General features: G+C 40.2%; 1 protein-coding gene across 6 annotated transcripts in view; it reads left to right on the top strand.

Annotated features, from left to right (window-relative positions):
- The first annotated feature begins 1,700 nt into the window (after positions 1-1,700).
- Positions 1,701-25,710, top strand: part of ccdc117 (coiled-coil domain containing 117) — a 63,630-nt gene continuing 39,620 nt past the window's right edge. For 2 of the 6 annotated variants that reach the window (XM_072247663.1, XM_072247659.1), the window contains exons 1-6: positions 4,768-5,124; positions 11,790-12,142; positions 15,230-15,283; positions 17,601-17,849; positions 21,889-22,026; positions 22,848-23,082. In XM_072247663.1, coding sequence (XP_072103764.1) covers positions 11,838-12,142; positions 15,230-15,283; positions 17,601-17,849; positions 21,889-22,026; positions 22,848-23,055 — 954 coding nt within the window. In that variant the 5' untranslated portion in view covers positions 4,768-5,124; positions 11,790-11,837 and the 3' untranslated portion in view covers positions 23,056-23,082. The other 4 variants (XM_072247660.1, XM_072247661.1, XM_072247664.1 and 1 more) reach the window with 4 other exon arrangements.

Below are 25,710 nucleotides of genomic sequence, written 5' to 3'. Positions count from 1 at the left end.
CGTGCTGTAATTGTTATATTGTTATATATGCTGATTTGTCACCACTTTTGATTCGGCCAACGACAGTGCTGTCATCAGCAAACTTAAATATGGCATTGGAGCTGTGCTTAGCATCAGTCATAAATATAAAACGAGTCGAGCAGGGAGCTAAACACACGGCCTGTGGTGCTCCTGTGCTGGTGGAGATTGTGGAGGAGGAGAGCCAATCCAGAATGACTGAAGTCTGCAAGTGAGGAAATCGAGGATCCAGTTGCATAAGGAGGTACTGCCGAGTGGCACTGACACCAATCATTGTGAAGTGCTTTGAACTGCGGACAATGGCGCACATCAGAAACTCTACTCCTGACACATTGGACACTCATGAATATGCTTACTAACAGAACTGCTCTACAACAGATGCCATAGCATCTGTCATCCACCTGGCCCTGTCATGACAAGGGCATTTATGTCAGAGTGCTGTTTCTGGATTTCAACACTCTTGTTCCACAGACCTTTGTGAACATATTCCTGCTCCTCGGTCTAATTACACCACTATGCAACTGGGTGTTGGACTTCCTAATGAACAGACTTCAGACATGCACAACTGCTCATCCCTCCCCATCACTCTCAGCATGGGTTCCCCCCAGCTCTGTATGCTGAGTCCATTGTTGTACACTCTGCTCACACATGACTGCACAACCAAACACCCAAGCAATCACATCATCAATTTTGCCAATGAGATGACAGTGGTGGGACTCATCACCAACAAAAATCAGACGGCCTACGGAGAGGAGGTAGAAGAGCTTGAAGTCAGCTGCCAGGCAAATAGCCTCTTGCTTAACGTCAGCAAGCAAAAGGAGATGGTTATTAACTTCAGGAGAACTCATACCCCTTTACATCGGCAGCATAGCAGTGAAAGCTGCAAGCAGTTCCAATCTCCTGGGAACGTACACCGCGCACAACTTCTCACGGTCCCAGAGCATATCCTACGCAGCCAAGAAAGTTCACCAATGCTTTTATTTTCTGAGGAGGGTTAAGAGAGCTAGACTTTGCATATCTATACTCATGTTATTTTACAGATGCGCAGTAAAGAGCATCCTAACAGTTTGCATTACTGCTTGGTACGGAAACTGCACTCTGGTGGATGGGAAGGCTCTACAATGGGTAATCAAAATGACCCAATGCATTCCTGGCACCAGCACACTCACCATTAAGGACATATATACAGAAAGGTGCCCGAACAGGGCCAGTAACATCATGATGGATCCCACTCTGCTCATGAACTCTCATCAGTGAGGAGACTATGTAGTATCTCTGCCAGGACCACCAGACTCAAAAACATTTACTTTTCCCAAGCAGTGAGGCTGATCAACAACCCCACCACTACTTTGTTATTTCCAGTCAGTCACCTTATGTACAACCTAGTTCCACTTTATGGATATACAATCAATGTACAAAAGCTACCTTATCTATTTATATTTATTCTATGTTTTTATCATTGTTATTGTGTTCTATATCTTTGTGGGGTGTTTTTGTGCTGCATCAGATCCGGAGTAACAATTACTTCAATCTCCTTACACTTGTCTATAGGAAATGACTTGAAAAGATCTTGAATCTTGAGGCATAGATCTTGAAGTTTATTGATTATATTTGAGAGGATGATAGTATCGAATGCCAAGCTGTAGTCAATGAAAAGCATCCTGATGTATGTATCTTCTTTGTCCAGATATTCCAAGGTTAAGGTAAGTGCCAACGAAATGACGTCTGCTGTTGACTTGTTGTTAAATTAGACCAGATCCAAGTCTTAACGTTGTTGTAACATTGGGTTGTATAACATGTCAGCACTCTTTCATAATGTCTGAGGGCATCACTATGATTTCATGTCCACTGACAGAGACAATACACTGCAAAATTAATTCTTGTATGTGGCAATAAGCATTTCTGGAATACCTTTCAGTAGCTTGTGGAACAGTGGTCTTCTGGAGAATGAAAGAATGCTGCAGATTCTTTAAGATACTTCTCAATGACATAAATAATCTGTTATAATTGGCAATGGCAATGGGTTGGCTGGGAAGTATTGTTGTGTACAATTAAGAGAACCTGTGCTTTATAATACAATCCCTGGCAGTACCAGGGACCAATGAAGTTCTGCAGGGTTATGTTTTGGGACTCCTGCACTTAGTGATTTTTATAATTTCTTGGATAAGGATGTGGAAGGGTGGATTAGGAAATTTGCTGATGACATGAAAGCTGATGGAGTTGAAGACAGTGTGGAGGGTTGTTGTAGGATGCAACAGGACATTGACAGATGCAGAGCTGGGCTGAGAAGTGGCAAATGGAGTTCAACCCAGAAAAGTGTGAAGTGATTCACTTTGGATGGTTGAATTTGAAAGTAGAATACAGAGTTAATAGCAGTGTGGAGGAAGAGAGGAAACTTGAGGTCCACTTCCATATATTCCTCAAAGTTTCCTCACAAATTAATAGGATTATTACGAAGGATTATGGTGTGTTGGTCTTCATTAGTTGGGTGATTGAGTTCAAGAGCTAAGAGGCAACGTTGCAGCTCTATAAAACTCTAGTTGGACCACACTTGGAAATATGCGGAATAAAGTGTAAAAGCTACAGAGAAAGTGCAGTGGAGGTAGACAATAAGATCCATGATTATAACAAGATAGATTGTGAGTTCAAGAGTCTTATTGTACTAGAGAACTATTCAATAATCTTATTAGAGTGAGGCAGAAGTTGTGTGGTATGTTCTTTCAGGCTTTCGTGTCCTCCACCCAGTAGGAGAGGGGAGAAGAGTGAGGTGGGGTGGATGGCATCTTTAATTATGTTGGCTGCTTCACCGAGGCAGTGAGAAGTATAGACATAATCCATGGAAGGACAGCTGGTTTCCGTGACGTGTATGGCAACAGCTCTCTGCAGTTTCTTGCAGTCATGGGCAAGGTGATTGCCATACCAAGCCATGATGCACTCAAACATAATACTCCCTATGGTGCATTGATAAAAATTAGTAAGGGCCAGCAGCGACATGGCAAATTTGTTTTAGTGTCCTGAGGATGTACAGGCATTGATGAGATTTCTTTGCCTTGTCATCTACATGGTTGGATCACAACAGGTTTTTGGTGGTGTTCACGTGTAGGAACTTGAAGCTTTCAGCCTCATCATCGTTGATGTAAACAGGAGCATAATACCACTCCCTTTCCTGAAGCAGATGGGAACCTCAGACTGAAGCAGGGAGAGGGTAAAGATGTATGCAAATACCACTTCCAGCTGCTCTGCATGGATATAAGGACGTGGTCAGGAACATCATCCAAGCCAGATACTTTCCATGGGTCCTTTCTCTGGAAGTCTGATCTTATCGGGAAGGGATGTGATATCGTCAGTGATGCTGCGTATCTTAGTTTTGTAGCTCATTATAGCATGTAGGTCCTGCCACAGAGATGGCTGGTAAAAAATGAGATATATTAGTAAGTAGATTTGGTCCTTCGTCCTTATCCCTACTTGTCCATGGTGACCAAGATGCCTACCTAATCTGGACCCATCTGCAAACTTGTTTTGATCTCTCTACTCACATTCTGACCAAGGACTGGAGCTGCTTCCCTGTCTCTGAGTGCTTCCTGAACTGACATCCAGTCCCAATTCATCCACTCTCTCCTAACCACTTAAGTTTCTGTTGTTATTTTGACATGCCAGAATTGCCCAGTGCAATTCTACTGAGAAGGTCTTGTTTTGTTGCCTTTCCCTGCAGCTGCAAATTTTTCATGTGAACTTTGCGAATCCTGTCCGGGCACATTTTAAGTGATATCAGTAAACTAATATTTTCACCAGGAGGAAAACCCAACACACTGGTTTAATATGTTGATGCAATTGAACAGTGGAGAAATGTCCAGAAGTTTCCAAATTAATGATAGTATTCCTCATCTTTCTTTCTCCAATCCTGCTGAAGGGTCTCAGCCCAAAATGTCGACTGTACTCTTTTCCATAGATGCTGCCTGGCCTGCTGAGTTCCTTCAGCATTTTGTGTGTGCTGATAAAATATGTTTGATTGTTTTGCAATGACTTTAACTGTATTGATAACATTATTGCTTTGTGATTTAGACATGTTTAAAAATACAACTATGGAATCACCAAATTTATTAAAAGAAGCTGATTAACTTGTGTTATTGTGGCAGTGTTTTGGGTTCACATCTTTCCTCTGACATAAATGGCAACTTGAACCTTGGTTCCTGAGAAACGGTTTATTTCATTTTGCTGTATACAAGTGAATGGTTGAATGGCAATAAACTTGAACGTGAAAAGATCCGGATCAGGGAACAAAAGACCAATTGCATTGACGACACGGATGACAAGCAGAATCGAGGCGGCCTGCCTCCTCCACCGCCGGTCCGCCCCCAACAAAGGTGGCGATCGCCACCTCTGCCCCTTTCGTCCTCGCAAAAACGCGCATGCTCAACCGCGGCCCGGCAGCCAATCGCAGCGTGCGCTTGGGAAAATTCCGCGGACGAGCTGGCCAAGCGTGTGAGTTGAAGCGGAAGGTGGCGATAACCGACAGCCGAGAAACGGACGCGCGGGTGAACGGGACCGTGGGCTTGGAGGCGGAATAAATAAAAAAAATAAACCTCAGCGTTGCTTCCCGTAAGCGCCGGCGGTTTCCGTGTCTGTGGCGTTGGTGGGGGGAGGGGGAGGTGTTTGTATTGACTGTCGGTTGTGACCTGCGCGAGCGAGCGGGGTCGATTGACAGCCGTGCGCCCCCGGGGGGAGGGGCGGGCGTCGGGGGGGGGGTGGTCTCGGCCCTCGCCTGTGTGCGTGACTGGCCTCCCGGTGCTGCGTGTCATAAATAAACACGATCATGTGCTGTGTTTATGACATTTCCACTGATGATGTTTACCAAGTCAGCCCTGAGCCATGCCCCTCACTCAGCTGTGCACGCTGCTCGGGTGCACGCTTTTGTCTTCTTTCTCTTCCCCAGCCCGCCGGCACTCCCGTTCCCGTTCCCCCGTGACGGACTTAATGTTTACAATCCGGCTCCGCTCCGAAGGCTCAGACCTGACGAGGCACTGAGTGTGTGGTCGCCGCTCTGGCTGGAAGGGCAGAACCGTTGTGGCGTCTCCTGTAACTTGGATGGTTTGTTGCACGATTTAGGTTAGTGAGAATTGATGATCATCTGTGGGAGAAATTAATTATAGAATACAGCGACTGGAGGAGAGAGAATAGGATCGTTTCCCTTGAGAGTGGGCATAGAATTGATAGTTTACATCAATTTAAATAAATTTCCAGAAGACGGCAGGCTACGAAGGCGGGGTAGTGGGCGTGCGATCAAAAGTATCCAGTTCCATTTGAGAACCGTAGTTGCTTTTCTTTGCAGTATTTTAAGCTCTTGCTTAAGAGGTATTTCGTAAACATTGATATCTCTGTTACATGTAATGCATAAAACGTAACACTCCACTCCAGCGATTGTGTGCAGAATCTGGCTTTAACTTTTAAAGTGATATCCAATTGGAACGTCAAGAGAGTAACATTTGATTAAGGTTACACGGTAAGAGCTAACTTAAGCTATGCATGCATCGGTGATGAAGAAGAGAAAATGCTGGAAATGCTCGGGCAGCATTTATGGAGGGAAATGTGATTGACGTAAATCATGTCAACAGAACTGAGAAGTTAGCAATGAAACAAGTTGCAAGGGGGGGGGACAACAAAGGGTAAAAAGTTTGTTTTTAGGATAGAGATAAATAATGATTGAGTAAATTAAATTCTGTCTTACAGTCTTACCATGATGGGTAAATTAAGCATTAAATACTTGTAGCAAACTTTTATGTAGAGCTGTATACAGACAAATGAAATCCATAATTTCAGAAGTAAGGGAGAAAATAAACTGTAAGTATGGGACTCAAGGCTGCAGTATACCTGGTTTGAAGATGTGTGCTTTCCCTTGAGCTTTAAGCTCCATTGGAAAAATGTAGGAGGCCAAAGACAAATTGGAGTGGGTTGGAGAATTAAAATCACAGGCAACTGTCCACCTTTATGGACTGAACAAATGCTTTTCATACAGTAATTCAATTGTAATTTGGTTTCTCTAATTTAGAGAGAACATATTGTGAGCATAGAATGCAGAACACTGCATTTAAAATACAAATAAATGGTTGCTTATTGCTGGGAATATTCAACAATTCAAGCAGTATCTGTGGAAAGAGATACAGTTAATGTTTCACATTGAAGACCTTCTTTCAGAAATGCGAAAGAGAAAGTATGTTAGTGTTAAGTTGCAGGTATGGTAGGGAAGAGATAGGTCGGATAATAGGAATCTTTGATGGAATGGTTAGAATCACTTACTGATAATCTGTTAGACATCACCTAGTTAATGGAGGCAAAGAGGAAGAGATCTGGAGGAGTAGTTAAGGGGATGTGAACAGACAGTGGAATGTAGGAGTTGAAAAATCCACGATGTGCGTCATGTTATTTTAAAAAAAAAGAGGTGACCAGTCAACATATCATCCTTCACAGGTTCCACCATCAGCTGTATTCATCTTCCCTTTCCTTAGAACCATAGAACATTACAGCACAGAAACAGGCCTTTTGGCCCTTCTTGGCTGTGCTGAACCATTTTTCTGCCTAGTTCCACTGACCTGCACCTGGACCATATCCCTTCATACACCTCTCACCCATGTACCTGTCCAAGTTTTTCTTAAATGTTAAAAGTGAGTCCGCATTTACCACTTCATCTGGCAGCTCATCCCACACTCCCACCACTCTCTGTATGAAGAAGCCACCCCTAATGTTCCCTTTAAACTTTTCCCCCTTCACCCTTAACCCTTAACCCATGTCCTCTGGTTTTTTCTCCCCTAGCCTCAGTGGAAAAAGCCTGCTTGCATTCATTCTATCTATACCCATCATAATTTTATATATCTCTATCAAATCTTCCCTCATTCTTCTACGCTCCAGGGAATAAAGTCCTAACCTATTCAACCTTTCTCTGTAACTCAGTTTCTCAAGTCCTGGCAACATCCTTGTAAACCTTCTCTGCACTCTTTCAACCTTATTTATATCGTTCCTGTAATTTGGTGACCAAAACTGTATACAATACTTCAAATTCGGCCTCACCAATGCCTTATACAACCTCACCATAACATTCCAACTCTTATACTCAATACTTTGATTTAAAAAGGCCAATGTACCAAAAGCTCTCTTTACGACCCTATCTACCTGTGACGCCACTCTTAGGGAAGTTTGTATCTGTATTCCCAGATCCTTCTGTTGTATTGCACTCCTCAGTGCCCTACCATTTACTTTGTATGTTCTACCTTGGTTTGTCCTTCCAAAGTGCAAAACCTCACACTTGTCTGTGTTAAACTCCACCTGCCATTTTTCAGCCTATTTTTCCAGCTGGTCCAAATCCCTCTGCAAGCTTTGAAAACCTTCCTCACTGTCCACTACACCTCCATATTTGATAGAGACTATTTCATTTGTAAATTCTTGGTCTGCTTTTCTATCTCCCCCAACCATTCCCCTTATTGTACTTTGCAAAGCATCTGGAGGAGATGAAGTAACTGGCCTTTTACCTCTTGAAGTTGTGATTTACTTGCACTTCTGTCAGTTTACTTCATTCGGTGTTCCAAAGAAACCAAATGATTGGGTGACTGCTTTGCAAAGTACAAGCCTTTGTTGGCAAGGGTGATCTTGAGCTTTGTGTTTCCCAATTTAATTCAGCATCTCTGAAATGAAGAATGCAGATGATATGATGTGGGCTGTCCAAACATAAAGCGGGAATATTGTTGAGGAAAAGATATCTGAAGCATTGTTTGATAACTAGCATAATTTTTTTAAAAAAATGCAGTAGAGTTGGAGAAAAGAATGAGTTCTTACAGAGTGCAGGATGGGAGGAGGTTTCTACAAGATAGCTGTGTGGTTGCTAACCATTTGAAATGCTCATGGTAAGGTTGAGAAAAGAAAGTGCCAGATCTAGATTTTGAAAATGAAACCAGGCTGAAAGGAGGTAGCAAATATGAAGAAGTATTCAAGTTCTGTATGAGAGTAGGGAGCAGCACCTCTTAAATCTTGATCTAAAATTTCATTCACCGTCTCATCTTTACACCTCCCCAGAGACATGCCCTTTTGTTTTCATTTGAAGTTCAAGCTCATGAAATTGAAATTGAGCCAGAGAGGAAATTGGTGAGGTGCCAAAGAAATAGAAATATTTCAAGATGTGAGCATGGTGTTATAATGGAGTCTATATTGTAGCTTCAACACTCTGCCTATTAGTGATTTAGATGATAGAGTAGAAACATACATTTGCCAGTGAGATAACATGATTCCTGTAATAACTGTATGCAGAAGTACTAAACTAAAAAGATAGTAATAAATAAAGTGAATGGGCTAAACTGTGGACAATGCACTTTGATAGAAGCAAGCATGAGATTATTCACAAATTTAAAAAGTACTTGAGATTTCATGTACATACAGGAGGTCAGTAAAGTATACTGGCAAGACTTGGGAAAAGAAGCTTTGTGCAATATTTAGAAAGGAAGAGTGTTGTGGATAGAAGACAAAAGTGGCTGCAGATTCTGGGATGTAGAATATAAATAAATGTTGGAAGAACTTGTTCATTCAGCAAAAGGTGTAAATTGACATTTTGGCGCAAGACCTTGCATCAGCGCTGAGAGGAATGAGGAAAGATTACTAGTAAGGAGGTGATCGGGGAACTAGATGGGGAGTGAGTGATGATAGGTGGAACTAGTGGGGAGAGTGTGATCAAGGTACTCTCTTCAATTCTGATTGTCATAAGTGCTTGCTATTCATTTTTAACTGTTTGTGGAAACCAGAAACTTGTCCGTAGCAGAAACAAGACAAATCCCTATAGTTTTCTGTTGACAGCTTTCTGTGCTCATTTAAAGAGGCAGTCAGGGTGAAATTGCACTCTTAACCCTCTGGCACAAATTTCCTTTATAACTTTTTGTAAAATTATGATGAGACCCTTCATCAGGTCTTGAAGAAGGGTCTTGGCCCAAAATATCATCTCTTTATTCCTCTCCATAAATGCTGCCTGACCTGTTGAGTTCCTCCAGCATTTTGACTATGTTGCTCTGGGTTAACAACATCTGCATAATCTCTTGTGTTTACAATTAGACCCCTCAACTGGGTAAATGATTAGTTGCCTTATAATGAACATGTGCAGCCGGCTCTCACACTTTGAGCTGTTCTTTAAGTGCAAGTCAAGGTAGTAAATGTTAGAGCAATTAATAAAACCTAAGAGGTTTATGCTGTATTAGTTGGTCCAAAATGATAAATTATCGAATATTCAAGTATGGATTGGGTGTCAAGAGCAGGGTATAATGAGCATAAATTGGCTGCCGTCTCTGTGACTAGGAAGTCTGACCTGAACATGAATTGTTTCACTGATGTTCTTGTATTTGATTGCCTGCTTGCACTGCATTTTCTCTGTATCTGTTGCACTTTATCCTGCATTCTGTGATTTGATCTTTATGAACAGTATGCAAGACAAGCTTTTCATGGCACCTTGGTACACGTGATAATAAACCAATTCCAATGGAAAAATGAAGTGTTGTTTAACAGTTAACTCCTCATAATAGCAGCTTGCACTATGGTAGCAAATACTGTGGATTTAAGATATCAGGTCACAAGTTAAATTGCTGTGAATAAAGAATGTGGGAATCTGATCAAGTTCCAATGATGTGCAAATAAATGGTTGGGATAGTGCTGTATTAAAGTAGCTTACTTGAAAGAATGTAATTGAGAACACGTTAAAATTTGTTCAGGAGTAACACAGTGTTATCTTGTGTAAAGCCAACTAACTAAAGAATCAGGCCATATGGTAGTAGTGCAAGGTTGAATTCTTTAGTTTAATCTTGTTATCCTTTTCAGCATTTACTCAGCAGGAGTTGTTATGGTATTAGTTTTTGGCTTAATTCATTTGATATCCCAACTGTTGAACTTGAGGGTTGCTCAGAGTAGCTCTGTAGTACATCACAATACACTTTCTTGTCGCTCAAACAACACTATCCTCTAAACCATCCAGGCCAAAGCAGCCCAGTGGGTTATCATCTCTTGGTTCCCTTAAGCAGTTACTTCTCTCACCACCAACATGGTTATAATGCATACCATCAACTTATTTACATGGACTACTCTAATGGCACCTTTCATACCCACAGCCTTTGCTGCTAAGAAAGACAAGCACAACAGGTGCATAGGAGCACTACAGCAAGGAATTCCTGTTTCGTTGCTGTCTAAATCCTGAAATTTCAAGGGCAGATAGGATGAGGAATAAACAACACCCATGTCCTAAAATATGATTACGTTATAAATAGCTGAGCATACATTAATTTTTTTAATGTATAGTGATAAATATTCTACACCCAAGTTTGCTGATGCAGAATCTGGTGAAAAATTAAGCTGAGGAGAACATGAATCTAACAAAAGACCAACAAGAGCTGATGAGAAGATGACAGTTGCCTTCATTCTGGTAGGAAGAGTAGAAAAACAATAATCTTCAAATATGAAAACGTTGGTTTTCAGAGAGATTTTGTTGATCTTTTACAAGAAATGTGCAGCTACAGCAAGTAGTCAGGAAGGCAAATAGTTGGTGATCTTTTTTTAATAAATGACAGATTTGTTTCAGTTCTACAGTGCTTTGATAAATTACGCTGTATTAATTGTTTAGCTTCTGTCTTGATATTACACCTAGTGAATGATATTTCAAAGCAAGAGGCCAGGCCAACGATTGAACAGAAGCAAATGACTAGATTCGTAATTAAATGGCATTTTTGATTCATTGGTACCTATTAAGGTCTTTTTTGGCTTACTTGGAACTAGTATAATAAAGGCTTATTTATTTAATTGCTGGATAGAGGCATTTGTCAGAAGAGTGAAGAAGTGGGATGTGTTTCTAGTCTGGAGTTTAGAAACAGGTGATCCTTTTGAAAACCAAAGCTAAATGCTTGACAGAGTGTATACTGAGAGGTATCTAAGATGGCTAACAATTCTAGTATGAGAATGCATAATCTATGGATAGATGCTGTATTGGAGGAATTTCTGATTTTTGTATATTGTATATTTTTGGATTGCTTATCAGTCTTTATATGCTTGGTTGTTGATTGCATCCAGGGCTGATTAATTTTGGAGTCCCAAGAGAATCAGAGATTTATGACACTTTGCAGAATGCTGTTAAATTTAAGAATTAATACTGAATTTGTTAAATGACAAAACAATCTCTGGTGGTCAAATAAGTTGCTTCTCCCTTTATTGTGTTCACATTTTACCTAAACTAAGTCTGAGCAGCAGTTTTATGGGTCAAATCCTGTTGATTGTAAGTGGTTTAGAGTTGTCAGTAATGCATGCTAGGTGAAGGTACATCTAATACATTGTGATATGTGTGATGCCATTGGTATGTCAATTCCTTGTACTTGTGTATTGGGTCCCTGGAGGTGAAATACTTGGAGTGTACTCAAGAAGGTAGAATTCTACCTGGTATAGTGGGAAGGAGTGTGTAAAAAAAACATGGAAATTGCTTGAGTAAACAATGTAGTCATCAAAGCTGGAGTAGAATTAAAATGAATCTAATGGTATAGATTTTATAAGCTGTTCTGTAAAGTATCACACTCATTATTTGGGCTCCAGTATATTCTTGTGGTAGTGCTATAAAGACAACAATGAAAATGAACTGATGATTCTGTAATGGCTTAATTAAATCAGCACCTTATTTTCTTCATGTGTATGATCTAGCTATTCTGGCTTAGTCTTGCCTACAAAAAGCATCATTGTTTATTCTTCTGATGAAGTAATTTTGTTTTTTACAGGAACTGGCATTTATTTAAATATCTGAACTTCAGAGTGGATTGCTTGCTATGGTGATGGCACACAGTCTCTGTTACAGCTCATTGGCACCTTCTGGCAGACAGCTGTGTCAGACACCTGAACTGGAAGTATATGGGAGAAATGCATCGCATATGGCAGCGCACATCCAGAATGCAAAGCAGCAGTCAGATTGTTTCATATCAGAGCATTGTGATCCCAATTTACAACTGAATGGAAGTGGATTTCGGCAAGCGGAAGGTATAAATGAAAATATGGATATTACTGTGGAGACTCCAGTATGTAATCCTTTAAATGGAACGAGAACTACTGCAAATGAACTTAAGCACATGCCTATGTGAGTATGAAGAATCTCCATCTCTGTTTCTGAATAAAAGATGGTTCTGCTTGGCAATAAATAAAGATTGTGTATCTTCTGTGTTGCAATTTTTAAAAATTGCCCTCTAGTTGTCTGTTAGATCCAGTGAGAAGGTTACACAACTACAGAGGGCAATTAAAAAAAATTGTTAGGTTGCTTTAATACTTCTGCACATTGATTCTGTATCTAATGCTATTGGATTCTAATATCTCACTTGCATTGACTTGCTCAGGGCTGTTATAATGATAGAGCTCAATGAAGAATTTTTCCTGTTAACTCAGTATGTAGTGAGGGAATGCAAAAGGCATAAAAAGAAACAGTAAAATTTTAATTTGGATGAATATATTTTTCCTAGAGACCCAAATGAACACCCCAGGATTTTCAAACAAGAATATCTTCAATTTTAGCATTTGACTGTTTTGAACTTCAGTGTTGACTCATTGCTTCCTTAATGCAGTTTTTGCTGTGTTTCTTTTTCTAAAAAAAATACATAGTGATAGTTAATAAGTACTCTAAATTTGTGAAGATACGAAGAACTCTTTACAGATAGAAAATCGGATAACACCTGTTATGTAGTCTGAATCTAAGCAGAGAGGTTATAATAGGACTATTTGATATATAACTTCTTCCTTGTATGAGCAAATGTTTCTTGGTTATTCGGGATTCATTCCACTGGGAGCTTTCTCTTGCATTTGAGATACATGAGATACAAGTTCTATGCTTGATTGATACAGTTGTTATACTTACTGAGTTGAAAGGGTTGCGAAGATTCATGTTATAATCATGGGCATTTCTTCAGATGATACATTTTGTGATTACTTAAATTTTTGTCACTTGTGGAGAGCTTGGATACTTTATGATCCCATTGCTTTGGTATTTACAGTATGTGAATTTTTGTTTGTACTTTATTGTGGTAGAGATTAGTGCTAACACTATATATTTTTCATGTATTTTCACTATCCATTAATAGTCAATCGAACAACATGACTTGAGTCAAATGTAGCTTGCGTTGAGGAAAAGGAACTGACTCTTCAGTAGAAGATATTTGTGTGCCTGTTGGGTTTATGTGGTAGTCTGGCAGATCATATGACCCCTTTCTGCTGTGATTGCAAGAGTGTGTTCTAAATTAATCTCTAGCACATCACATCCAGTATTTTAATTAAGTTATATAGAAACAGAAAATATAGGAAATACTCAACAGGTCAGGCTGTGGGAAGAGAAGCAGGGTTAACGTTTTGGGTTGAAGATCATTCCTCAGTACCAGTGTTTATGTTAATTATGTTTCTCTTTTCAATGCCTGGGGATTATGTGCAGTGTTGCAAAGGCCTATATTTATTCTCTTTCTATCCCTGCTCAACGCTCTTCAGAGCACTGATATGCTGAATGACAATTTCACTGATGGTCAGTTGTCCTCTAGTGCATCTTTCAGGTGTGGCTCTTCTACCCATGAATCCTTATTAAAAGTAATTAGCATTTTCTCAACTGTAGGAGAAAATTCCTAAACTAGATCTCAGCTGAGCATGGCACGCCTGTGCTACTAATTTGAATTCACTGCAGTGCAACAGTGCTTGCTGATTATAGCACAGTGTTAATATGACTAAATTTTCTGAGGCATTTTTCAATTGATGCCAGAAAATAAACTCCAAACCACGGAATACTAAAGAGATTGCCAATTCATATTGTACTTCAGAGACCTTCAGAACAGAGGAGTGATGATATGGGATCTAGGAAAATGAAAACACAAAAGAAGGGAATCTGCCGGAAACGTTAACTCTTTCCCACAGATGCTGCCTGGCCTGCTGAGCTCCTGCAGCATTTTGTGTGCGTTGCTCTGGATTTCCAGCATCTGCAGATTTTCTCGAATATGGGAAAGAGGGTAGAATGGAGGATCTTTCTGGATAGCAGAGTTGGTTGAGGTAGCTTATACCAATAAAGGTAGACTGCAGAGTGAAATACATATAAGACATCAGATTTATAAGTGCTTTACTTTAGCCCCTGTGGTACTTTGATTTGCTCAGAATGGTTCATTCAGTTGTTATGGAAAGCTTGAATTGTTAGCATTAAACTGAGATGAAAGTGGCCTAGAATAAGAGAGAAATTTTACATTTTATTTCAGGATGTGGACTTATTCATTAGCAGAGCTAGTATTTATTGTTCATTCCTAATTGCCTCTGAACTGTAGTACTTTCAATGGGCATATTAAGAGTCATCTCTATTGTTGTGAATCCAGAATCCTGTATAGGCCAAACTGGGGCAAGGATAGTAAGTGTCCTCACATGAAATGTAGATTCATAATGAATGAGGTACTGGACTACAGCTGACCTCCTGAGAAATTGTTCTTCAGCCAATTGTCAGTGAACCAGATGAGTTATCATGACAATCTGCAATTTATGAGCATTATTACTAAGTCTAATCTCTTTCAATTTGATATTTACTGAATTTTTTTCAGATCCATTAATCTAGACCTTTAGAGTTACTAGTTTGGTCATTTAACTACTGTGTTAGCACAATATCCTCTTTTCCTACAGTGCTAACAGAAGCCAGTAAGTAAACACTTTGTAATATGTAGACTCTGAATATTACTGTGTCACTAGGCTCAGTGACCCCTCATGACACTCTTTATGATGTCTGTATGTCTGCATTATGTGGCTGTGTTTGCCCCAGTCTCTTGCTTAGAGATACCATTTTTACCTACAGTGCTCCTTGGGTTGTAAAAGCACACAGAGCAGATGTAATGCACTGCATAGTGACCATTGTCCATTAATTAAAAATGGTGTCTGTCTAAAGTGAAATCTGCAGCATTACGTTTATGCTGTCAAAGAAAAGTGACATGCCTGTATTCCAAAACCAAGTGTTTTGGAGGTTCTTCAGGACTTGGATTACCAATGGCACTTCGGAGTCTAAAGGAATTCTACAACATCACGCTACAGTTTTATAGAAAAAACACTTTCTTAAGCAGGTAGAATGACTTCGGTGTAGTTTTTAGTCAAAGTGACAAATCAATAAATAATTACTGTTGTAAAAATTTCCTCTTTCAACTAACATTGATTTCTCATTTTTAAACAGGAGGAATGAGTTTTTTTCCAGGAGGAAGCATAAGCGGGAGCATGAGGAAGATGAGTAAGTAAAATTGTAGGGCCCTGTTCTTTTGCTATGATACTAGAATTTTGGAAAAATAGTTGAAATGGGATGTTTGGTGTTCATGCTCACCATTGAATTTGTTCTATTATGGCTTTATAAATAGTTGGAATATTGAACTTCTGCTGTAGTGATGACTATGTCTTCATCCAAGACCTCAAACATTATGATCAACAGCTGAACTTTGCTCAATAGAAACAAATTGGATGATTTAAATGTAGAGAGAAAAACTGACAATTGAAAAGAGACCATAAGACAAAGGAGCAGAAGTCAGCCATTTGGCCCATTGAGTCTGCTCCGCCTTTTTATCATGAGCTGATCCATTCTCCCATTCAGTTCTACTCCCCTGCCTTCTCACCATAACCTTTGATGCCCTGGCTACTCAGATACCTATCAATCTCTGCCTTAAATGCACCCAATGACTTGGCCTCCACTGCCGCCCGTGGCAACAAATTCCATAGATTCACCACCCTCTGGCTAAAAAAATTTCTTCGCATCTCTGTTCTGAATGGGTGCCGTTCAATCCTTAAGTCATGCCCTCTTGTACTAGACTCCCCCATCATGGGAAACAACTTTGCCGCATCCACTCTGTCCATGCCTTTCAACATTCGAAATGTTTCTATGAGATCCCCCTCATTCTTCTGAACTCCAAGGTATACAGTCCAAGAGCGGACAAACCTTCCTCATATGTTAACCCTCTCATTCCCGGGATCATTTTGGCAATATGCTGCATGATTCGAGGCCTTCTACCCAGTTTAAGCGTGGGCATGTGGCCAAGTGGTTAAGGCATTGGACTAGCAACCTGAAGGTCGTAAGTTTGAGCCCCAGCCGCGGGAACGTGTTGTGTCCTTGAGCAAGGCACTTCATCACACATTACTCTGCGACGACACTGGTGCCAAGCTGTATGGGTCCTAATGCCCTTCCCTTGGACAACATCAGTGTCATGGAGAGGGGAGACTTGCAGCATGGGCAACTGCCAGTCTTTCATTCAACCTTGCCCAGGCCTGCGCCCTGGAGAGTGAAGACTTTCCAGGCTCAGATCCATGGTCTCACAAGACTAACGGATGCCTTTACTTAACCAGTTTTATCCCTTTTCTTTTTTTCCAAAACTGCTCAATTCACCTGAACAGTAATCACTGCCACAAAGGTGGTCTTCTACTAATACTCTTTTCACTTGCACACCTTCAGTCCGTAAAGTTAAATCCAGAATTGTTTTCCTCTGGCTTTTGGAAATTGATTCTGAAGGTATTTTACAAACTCTACGTTGGTGTTATTTTGATTAACATTAGGGCAATTGAAGTATCTTATTACTGTCCTTGCAGTTTTGCTTTTGTCAGAAATGTATCGACATGTTTGTTTTTCTATCTCCCTCAGATGGGAGGAGTAACGTATTCTGTTTTGGCCTTCAATGCTTTTAATTTAATCCTAATATTCACTGCTTCTCATAGTTATATTTCTTTAACTAATATTAACAAATGCCTCTCTTGTCTGCTTTGCTATTTCTTAATGATAACCCTGTTAATCGGAAGTATTAGATTAGCATTCATTTTCTCTGAGCTACATTTGAATAATTGCCAAAACATAAGTTTCCAGTGGAGAGCCATAGCTAGCTTTGATTTCATACTCCCTTTTCACTGTGGGTCATTAAGAGATTGAATGGGAAGTCTAACTTTCTTGTTTGTCTTTCCTTCCATCCTAAGGGTAGGAATAATCTCTTCATGCCATCTTGGGAATGATTGATACATCAGCCCAATTTTGGATCCTATTTGATTGTATAGTGTACCACATTAACTTGTGTAGTTTGCAAATGAGCCTTTTTGGAGATTATAAAGATTTTCTGAATGGTTGTTTAACTGCTCTGTCCATTGATTTTCAGTCTATCTCCACTGAGTACTTGCTGCTATCTGAAGCCGTTGAACTTTTTTTGCTTCCCATTTCACCCCACATCCTAATTTTCTTCCCTTGTCATTATGTTCATCATAATCTCATCCAGATTTTGTAAAGGGATGATTTATTCAGAATTAGCACCATGGCATTCCCTTTCAACACCTTTACAGCTCTAGACAATGGAGATCAATTTCAATGATCCTGCTGCTCCCTCAGTGATTATTTAACACTGCTGTATGTAGACGTGTCATCTTATTGGAAAACTAAACTGTATGAAGGGTTAACTTTGGCCTAACCATGTAACATGCACCTTTTGAGTAGTAGCTCTTGTAAATAATTTACTAAGATTATCTTTAGTTTCCATATAAAAGCTTCTTTAAATAATATAACCCATTGATATTTTGTCTCACAGAGCTCCTGCTCAAAAGAAACGTTTAACGGAAAAGATGCTGGATTGCCTGGTAATATCAGGAAACATTTCATATCCCTCTTGGCCTTGCATTCCATATCCCCAAGGAAAAGGGGTACCTGATGTTGCCTCCACTTCTTGGCAGGATGAATCTACCTCTCAGGAATCTGTCGAGAACAAAGAGGGTTGCATGGAGGTGAAAACTGATCCAAACCAAATCGGACTGGAAAAGCTGAAGGAAATTGAAAATCGGTGGGTGAAATCTGTTCATCCAGTTTCTGTATTCTGCTGCATGTTTCACATGGATGTAACTGGCCAGAACCTTGCACATTAACTCATTTTGTCCTTGGTGTGGTTTATCATAAAGTAGTATTGCTGCCTGTGAGAAGTTTAGAAATTAAATTTGATAACCTGGAGCTATCATATACTTGCTGCCATCTGTACAGTATCAATTCTATGAAGACAATGGCTTGAGTTCCATGAAAGTTCCCAATAGCATTCCTGAAATCTTTTTTCAGGTAAAGGTCTGATTGAAGAACAGTTTGGTGCACAAAATTGTCTTAGTGATGGTGAAGGAGTGTGATAAGGGAATTGACCAAAATTAAAGCTAATCTTACTAGTATATTTGAACACCTGATGATAGTGTGTGCAGTTATACACTAATAGAGTGTATTGCCTAAATTCTGCCTTTGCTACCAGAGGTGAGAACACATTAGACCTGGTCTATACCAGCATTCCTGGTGCATACCATCTCAGATACTTTGATCACTTTTGTTAGAGCCGTGGGGGAGGATTTAAAATAATTTGGTAAGTGGATAGGAAATGGAGTGATAGGGCTGAGGATGGGGCAGCTGGTATGCAGCTAGAAGGAGTGTGTAGTGAGACTTTGAGGAAGTACAGGCAGATGATGCTTTCCCACTCCATCAGGAAGGCAAAACAGGGTTATTCACAGAGAATATACTGTACAGCCATTTCTTGACACCAGAAACACAAGGTGCATGTGGCAGGGCATTCAGACCATAACAGATGACAAGTCCATCCTGCACATTAATGACAGTGACACCTCTCATCCTGATAGGCTGAATGTCTTTTACACTTGAGTTGTTGCACAGTATGATGCGCCAGTGAGGAAGGCTCCCCTGCCCCCCGAGAGAGGCACTCTAGTCTGGCTGCAGCTAATATGAGAAAGGCTCTAGCAGGGTCAACCCACCTAAAGGTGTGGGGCTTGATAACATACCTGGTTGAGTGATGAGGAGCTGTGTAGCGCAGTTAACAGTCAACTTCAGCAACTCTTTGAAAGAGTCCACTGTCCCCACAGGCTTCACAGCAGCCACCTCAGGTGCCTAAGAGGACAATGGTAACCTACCTCAATGACAACCATCCAGTGACACTGACCTCAGCAGTAATATAGTGCTTAGTGCGGCTGGTTATGGTCACTTTAAATCCCATCTTCCTAATACGTTGGACCCTTTCCAGTTGGCTTATTGCTCAAATTAGTCTTCTGATGAAACCATAGCCTCTGCACTCCACTCTATCCTGTCCCACCTGGAAAATGGTGCTTCTTACGCCAGGCTGCTGCTTATTGACTTCAGCTTGGTATTTATTATGATCATCCCTTAGAAGGATAAACTGTCCTTGTTGAGTCTCAACACCCCTCTCTGCAACTGGATCTTGGTCTTCTCAACAGAAAGGCCACAGTCAGTCCATGTTAGCAGTATCATCTGTAGCTCCAGCATGCTGAGCACCAGTGCCCCCGAGGGCTGCTGGCTCAGCCCACTGTCATTCATGCTGCTAACACTTGACTGCACTGCTAGATTCAGTTTGAACCAAGTCATTAAGTTCACTGATGATACAACAGTGGTTGGCCCCATCAACAATGACGACAAGACAATATGGAGAGAGGAGGTATATCAGCTAGTAGAATAGTGTGAGCACAGCTAGAGTCTCAACATTAACAAAATCAAAGAGATAATTGTGAACTTTAGGGAGGTGCGGCTGACCATTCCTCACTACACATAAATGGCTCCTCCGTCAAGAGAGTTAGGAACACCATTTTTCTGGGAGTGAACATAACGAACAATCTCAGCTAGTCCTTCAACACCTCTGTGCATTTGGTTAATAAAGCACAGCAGCATCTCCACTTCCTGAGGAGACTGAGGTGAGTGGAGCCTCCCAGCCCCACCATTCTACCAGTTTTTACAGGAGCATCATCGAGAATCCTGAGCAGCCGCATCACCGTCTGGTATGGGAATTGCACAGCATTAGACTTCATCTCCATATAACCATATAACAATTATAGCATGGAAACAGGCCATCTCAGCCCTTCTAGTCCATGCCGAACTCTTACTCTCACCTAGTCCCACCGACCTGCACTTGGCCCATAACCTTCCATTCCTTTCTTGTCCATATATCTATCCAATTTAACTTTAAACGACAACATTGAACCTGCCTCAACCACTTCTGCTGGAAGCTCGTTCCACACAGCTACCACTCTCTAAGAAAAGAAGTTCCCCCTCATGTTACCCCTAAACTTTTGCCCTTTAACTCTCAACTTATGTCCTCTTGTTTGAATCTCCCCTATTCTCAATGGAAAAAGCCTATCCACGTAAACTCTATCAATCCCCCCTCATAATTTTAAACACCTCTATCAAGTCCCCCCTCAACCTTCTACACTCCAGAGAATAAAGACCTAACTTGTTCAACCTTCTCTGTAACCTAGGAGATGAAACCCAGGCAACATTTTGGTAAATCTTCTCTGTACTCTCAATTTTATTGATATCTTTCCTATAATTCGGTGACCAGAACCCTACACAATACTCCAAATTTGGCCTTACCAATGCCTTGTACAATTTCAACATTACATCCCAACTCCTATACTCAATGCTCTGATTAATAAAGGCCAGGATACCAAAAGCTTTCTTCACCACCCTATCCACATGAGATTCTACCTTCAGGGAACTATGCACCATTATTCCTAGATCTCTCTGTTCTACGGCATTCTTCAATGCCCTACTGTTTACCATGTATGTCCTATTTTGATTAGTCGTACCAAAATGTAGCACCTCACATTTTTCAGCATTAAACTCCATCTGCCATCTTCCAGCCCACTCTTCTAGCTGGCCTAAATCTCTCTGCAAGCTTTGAAAACCTACTTCATTATCCACAATGCCACCTATCTTAGTATCACCTGCATACTTACTAATCCAATTTACCACCCCATCATCCAAATCATTAATATATATGACAAACAACATTGGACCCAGTACAGATCCCTGAGGCACACCGCTACACGCCGTCCTCCAATCTGGCACACAGTTATCCACCACTACTCTCTGGCGTCTCCCATCCAGCCACTATTGAATCCATTTTACTACGATATTAATGCCTAACAATTGAACCTGGCAAAGGATTGAACCATACAAAGGATTGCAAGGACTGTTGAGAGAATAATCAGGGTCTCTCTACTATCATCAGAGATATTTATCAAAAGCACTGACTGCATGGACAGGGACAGCCCTCGGCATTGTCAGTGACCCCTCCCATCTGTCTAACCATCTCTTTGACACCCTACGATCAGGCAGGAGGTACCGTAGCATCAAGACAAGAACTGTTAGAATGGAAGACAGCTTCTTACCTCAGGTCATAGGGCTACTAAACTCCCTGCCATTATCCAGGTTTCAGCACATATGAAGCATGAGTGACATACTGTTTACTTTTTAACTTTTGTCATAAATGCACCTTATTATCTGTTAGTTTATTTGTGATAATATTTGTGTTGTGCACCTTGGTCCAGAGAGAGGTTTGATCGTTTGGCAGTGCCACTTGTGTAGGGTTGAATGGCAATAAACTGAGTTTGAACTTGAGCTGTAAATAATGGCTTTGCCTGATACTGATGTGTTGATTTTGATGTAACTTTTTGAAATGTCTATCAGGAAAAGTCAAAATATATATGTTACTTTTGTGGGGCAGGAAGAAAATAATCTTGGAGACCCTGAAGACAGCAACTGCTTTCGAGTTAAAGAAATTGACATTGGAGACTATCATATTCCCTCTGAAAATCCCATTTTTTAAACAGGTTTAAGACTTGACAGGGCTTGAAAAAGGAATTGGTGAGAGGAAAAATTATATGCATGGATTAAACATTTAGGATTTAGTTGCTAGGGTGTCCTTGAATTCTATTTTAGGAACTGCAGAATTCCATTTCCTAGAAGTGATAGGTTGAATTGTTGCTTAGCAGACAAATATGAACCAATTTGTTGTTTACTCCTTATACTATATTTAAATTTCACAGGCTGGTTACAAGGGATGATCCAGAAACTGACGCAGTTGAGATTTCAGATATGCCAGTGCTGGTCTTGTCTGATTCTCTCCGAGAAGAACTGAAACATGGTTTGGAAGAAGTTTTGCCTCGTACAATAATGGAATCCCTGTAAGTATGACATCAGAAAGAAGTGTAGTTTGTTACTAATAGACGGTCTAATGATAGGGGATTATTACAGGTGTATGATTTTATATGAGCAAAAATAGTTATTTCTGATTCTGAAAAAGCAAATTATAATAAATTCAAGAATGAGTGCTATCTCTCAAACTTGTATGGGCCTCTACAGTATAACTGCAGAAAGCCAAAGGTAGAAAGATGAGTAGGGTGGGAGAAATAATGTGGCAGTTAAAGGGCCAAAAAAAATTGGATCTTCTGTAATGTGTTCCATCTTTATTTCCCTGTTGGTATAGTCCATGCCCCTTTTTACAAATATCTGTGTCCTCCATACAGCCATGTTTCCAAAAGTAAGAAGTCTTGGCTCAGGAAAGTTGAATGAGTTTGGTCGGAGATGAGAAAATAAATAAATGAATTATTGGAGGGTTTAGAACATAGGCCTGCTAATCAGGGTTGTACTATTGGGTGATAGCAATCATGAAGAAAGGGAAATTGTAGCAAGGATAATGCAATAATTGTTGACAAATTTAATCTTCATGGACAATGGGCAAATTAAATTGACATGTTATCAGCAGATATGGATACAATACATAGAGTCTCTTCATCTGCAAGTCATAATACAGATTGCAAATAGTCAGACCCCCAGCACTAATCTTTAGTTATAGCTTGCCAACTAGAAAATTCTCATTCATTGTTTTTGATCAGATTGGTCCTCTTTTAACTAAACATGTAGATTCTTGTTACTGTGCTTTGACCTACTCTATAAGTTGTCCCTGAACCCTCTAATAATTTTTTTTCCTTTCTTGCAATCTTAGGAATCGTCCATGCATGGAACTTGTTCTTTGGAGACCCCCATGTGAACCTCTTTCAGATAAACTTGCGGCATTAACAGAGCAAAGGAAGTCCAAGCATAGAGAGCTACAATGTGATCCTGATGTATACAAGAGCACAAAACTGGATTCATCCTTAATGTGCGGTGATATGAATCAAACCAACACGCTTGAAGAGGACATGGAGCTTTAGACACAGCTTGCAGCACAGATCTGTGGGGTAAAAGCATTGTAACTTACAGAGATTCTCCATCAGCAGGGAATGGAGTATTTTGTTGAAGTCTTAAAAGTTTTAAGTGACATTAAGGTTTTGATGGCCCAACTGTTCTTGCATAAACCAAACACTGAAACTAGTCATTGTTGCAGTCTATATAGTGTCTGTACTGCACATGGATATTCTTTATATATTTTTAAAGTCTGTTCCTGTTGCACCCAGTTTATCTTTGATCTCTGATCTGGGATAATCAGCCATAGGCTGTCCAGTGTCAAATAAATACTTGTGGTTAGTTTTGAGAAAGTAAGTGCCGTAATTTATAATGCTCTTGAAATGCTATTTGTTATGTAATACATGAAGAGATAGGGAACTAGTAGAAGCATTCCAAGGAGTATACAAAAGAATTTTATGCTATATGGATGTTCATTGAAGCATTATTTCACTCTTGGCTGGAAAAGTTTTTAATACGAACTTTTGTTATTGAGCTTAAGATAAAGAATAGCTTTTCTTGCACTATAACAAATGAAGAGAAAACTAAATACTAGCTGAGGAATTGAATTAAAAAAAGGAAACTAAATCTTGTACTTAAGATCTCTTCTTGTTACTTGTACTTGCTTTGGGGAGGAAAAAAACTAAAATGCCTGATACTTAAGGTAGCAATGCTGTGGGAGTATTGAGCCTGAGCTCATATACCCTAATGTAGTGTTAGCAGATAGTGAGGAATTGCTCATGGTGGATCCTATTTATCTCTCTATTTTTAAAGGTTCTGATCTTTGTAGAAAGTTGCGGTCCTTTCTGAGGTGTCATACGTGTATTTTGCATTTTTTGTAAAGCTTTTTGGGGTTCTTGGAATGGTCTTGGAAAAAATTTTGCTCTTGAAATTTTTCATTGGATCATACCACCCTTGCCCATCCTGCATTTCTTCTCACTCTTACACCCTTCCTTCTTCCTCTTCTTCTCCCTATCATTCTCCAGTAATACAGGAAGAAGAATAAACCTGTTTCAAATAATACCTCTCTGTAACATTGGGGTAAATTTTCTAATCATTTGCTAGCAGATCCTCCTCAAATTATTATCAATTGTGCATTCCTTACTGGAAGATTGGCCACCAGCTGAGAACCTATCATCTGATTGGTATTCAGTCAATCCAATAAGGGCTTCAGCTACACCTCTGAGTTTTTTACAGGTTTGCAGAACCTTCCAGTCTTTGTGCATCACTTCTTAAAAAAATTCTTAAGATGGATTTGAAATGTTTGTTATCTAAAGCCGAGTTGAGCTTTGGTTATAGCTTTGGATTCAGCAATGATATCCTAGCTTTTGCATTTTTGTTACATTTTAAGCATCCCTGTGTTTGCTTTCACTGATTTCTCCCACACCCAAACATTGCTTATGGAAAAAGTGTAAACCAGATTCGCAACAAATTATCGATCAACATTCAAGCTGTTAGTACGGAGCTGACTTTGGTTGGCATGAAGCAGGTCTGAGATGCTGGGCTGTTTCATTGGGTATTGGATACCTGTGATCCTTGGGTAGACTTCTGTGACTGTCAAAGCCATTCAAGAATAGAGCTAGTGCTTGCAAATCCAATCAGCTGGAGACCAACCTGCCCTTGGTAGAATCATTCTGCTTATCGTAATATAACTGGTCAGCTCAGGCATGTGGATGGATGTTGAAAATAGTTTGGCCATTTTGTTTTGCTCTTTGTACTTGTTTTGGAGATTTTTAAAAATGACTGTGAGTAACCCAGGATTTGGTTCCCTACAAAGTATTGATTCAGATTAATTTATTTATCAAATGTACATTGAAACTTGCGGTAAAATGCATCATCTGCGTTAATGACTAATACATCCCGAGGATATGTTGGGACAGCTATAAGTGTCACCACTCATCCTGGTACTAAAGTAGCATGCCCACGATGTGTAGCAGAACTACACAACAACAACAACAACAATAGTACAAATAAAAAAAAACAATAATAAAACAAGCCTCCAACTTTCAGTCCCCGGCTTGGACATACAGACATTGGGCCTCCAACTTCTGGACGCACTGTCCTAGGGGCTTCAACCATTGGTTCTTGACTTCCAGACTCACTGGCTTCAGTCTTCAACCTTTGGTGTTAATCCCAAGCCTTACTAATTTACGGACTTTAAACTCCAGGCCATGAATTCCAGACTCGCAAAGACCTCCAATCCTTGGGGGGAGGGGGGGTTCTCGCCCTCGTCCACAGAGCCTGCCTAACCCTACATCTGCCTGCAGGTATACTGGCCTTCTACCATGGAATGCTCTGATCTGGACACCAGCTCCTGCCCCTGACTCTCCATATATTTCCTCTGAAATCTAACTCCCCTCATCGATGGACCCAAAGCCATCTTTACAAATGAACAAAAACAACTAAGTCTGAGCCATGACCTCAACAGATATCACAACTTGGCACCATCTGTTGACCAGAGTAATTTGATTCACTCGTGCTGGGTAATCTTGGCAATACTTCAAATCTTGCTGGGAAGATGTTGCAATTCCCTAAGCAGTATATAGTGAAACCTATAATCTGGTATGCTTGGAACTTAGGAGACATCGACAGATTTTTAAAACTGTTAAATGTTCTATTATTAATACCAATGTTAATTCACATTT

This window comes from Mobula birostris, chromosome 31 (genome assembly GCF_030028105.1).
Source record: "Mobula birostris isolate sMobBir1 chromosome 31, sMobBir1.hap1, whole genome shotgun sequence".
Classification (NCBI taxonomy): Eukaryota; Metazoa; Chordata; class Chondrichthyes; order Myliobatiformes; family Myliobatidae; genus Mobula; species Mobula birostris.
The sequence above is the reverse complement of the archived record's forward strand: the minus strand, read 5'-3'. Positions and strand labels throughout refer to the sequence as shown.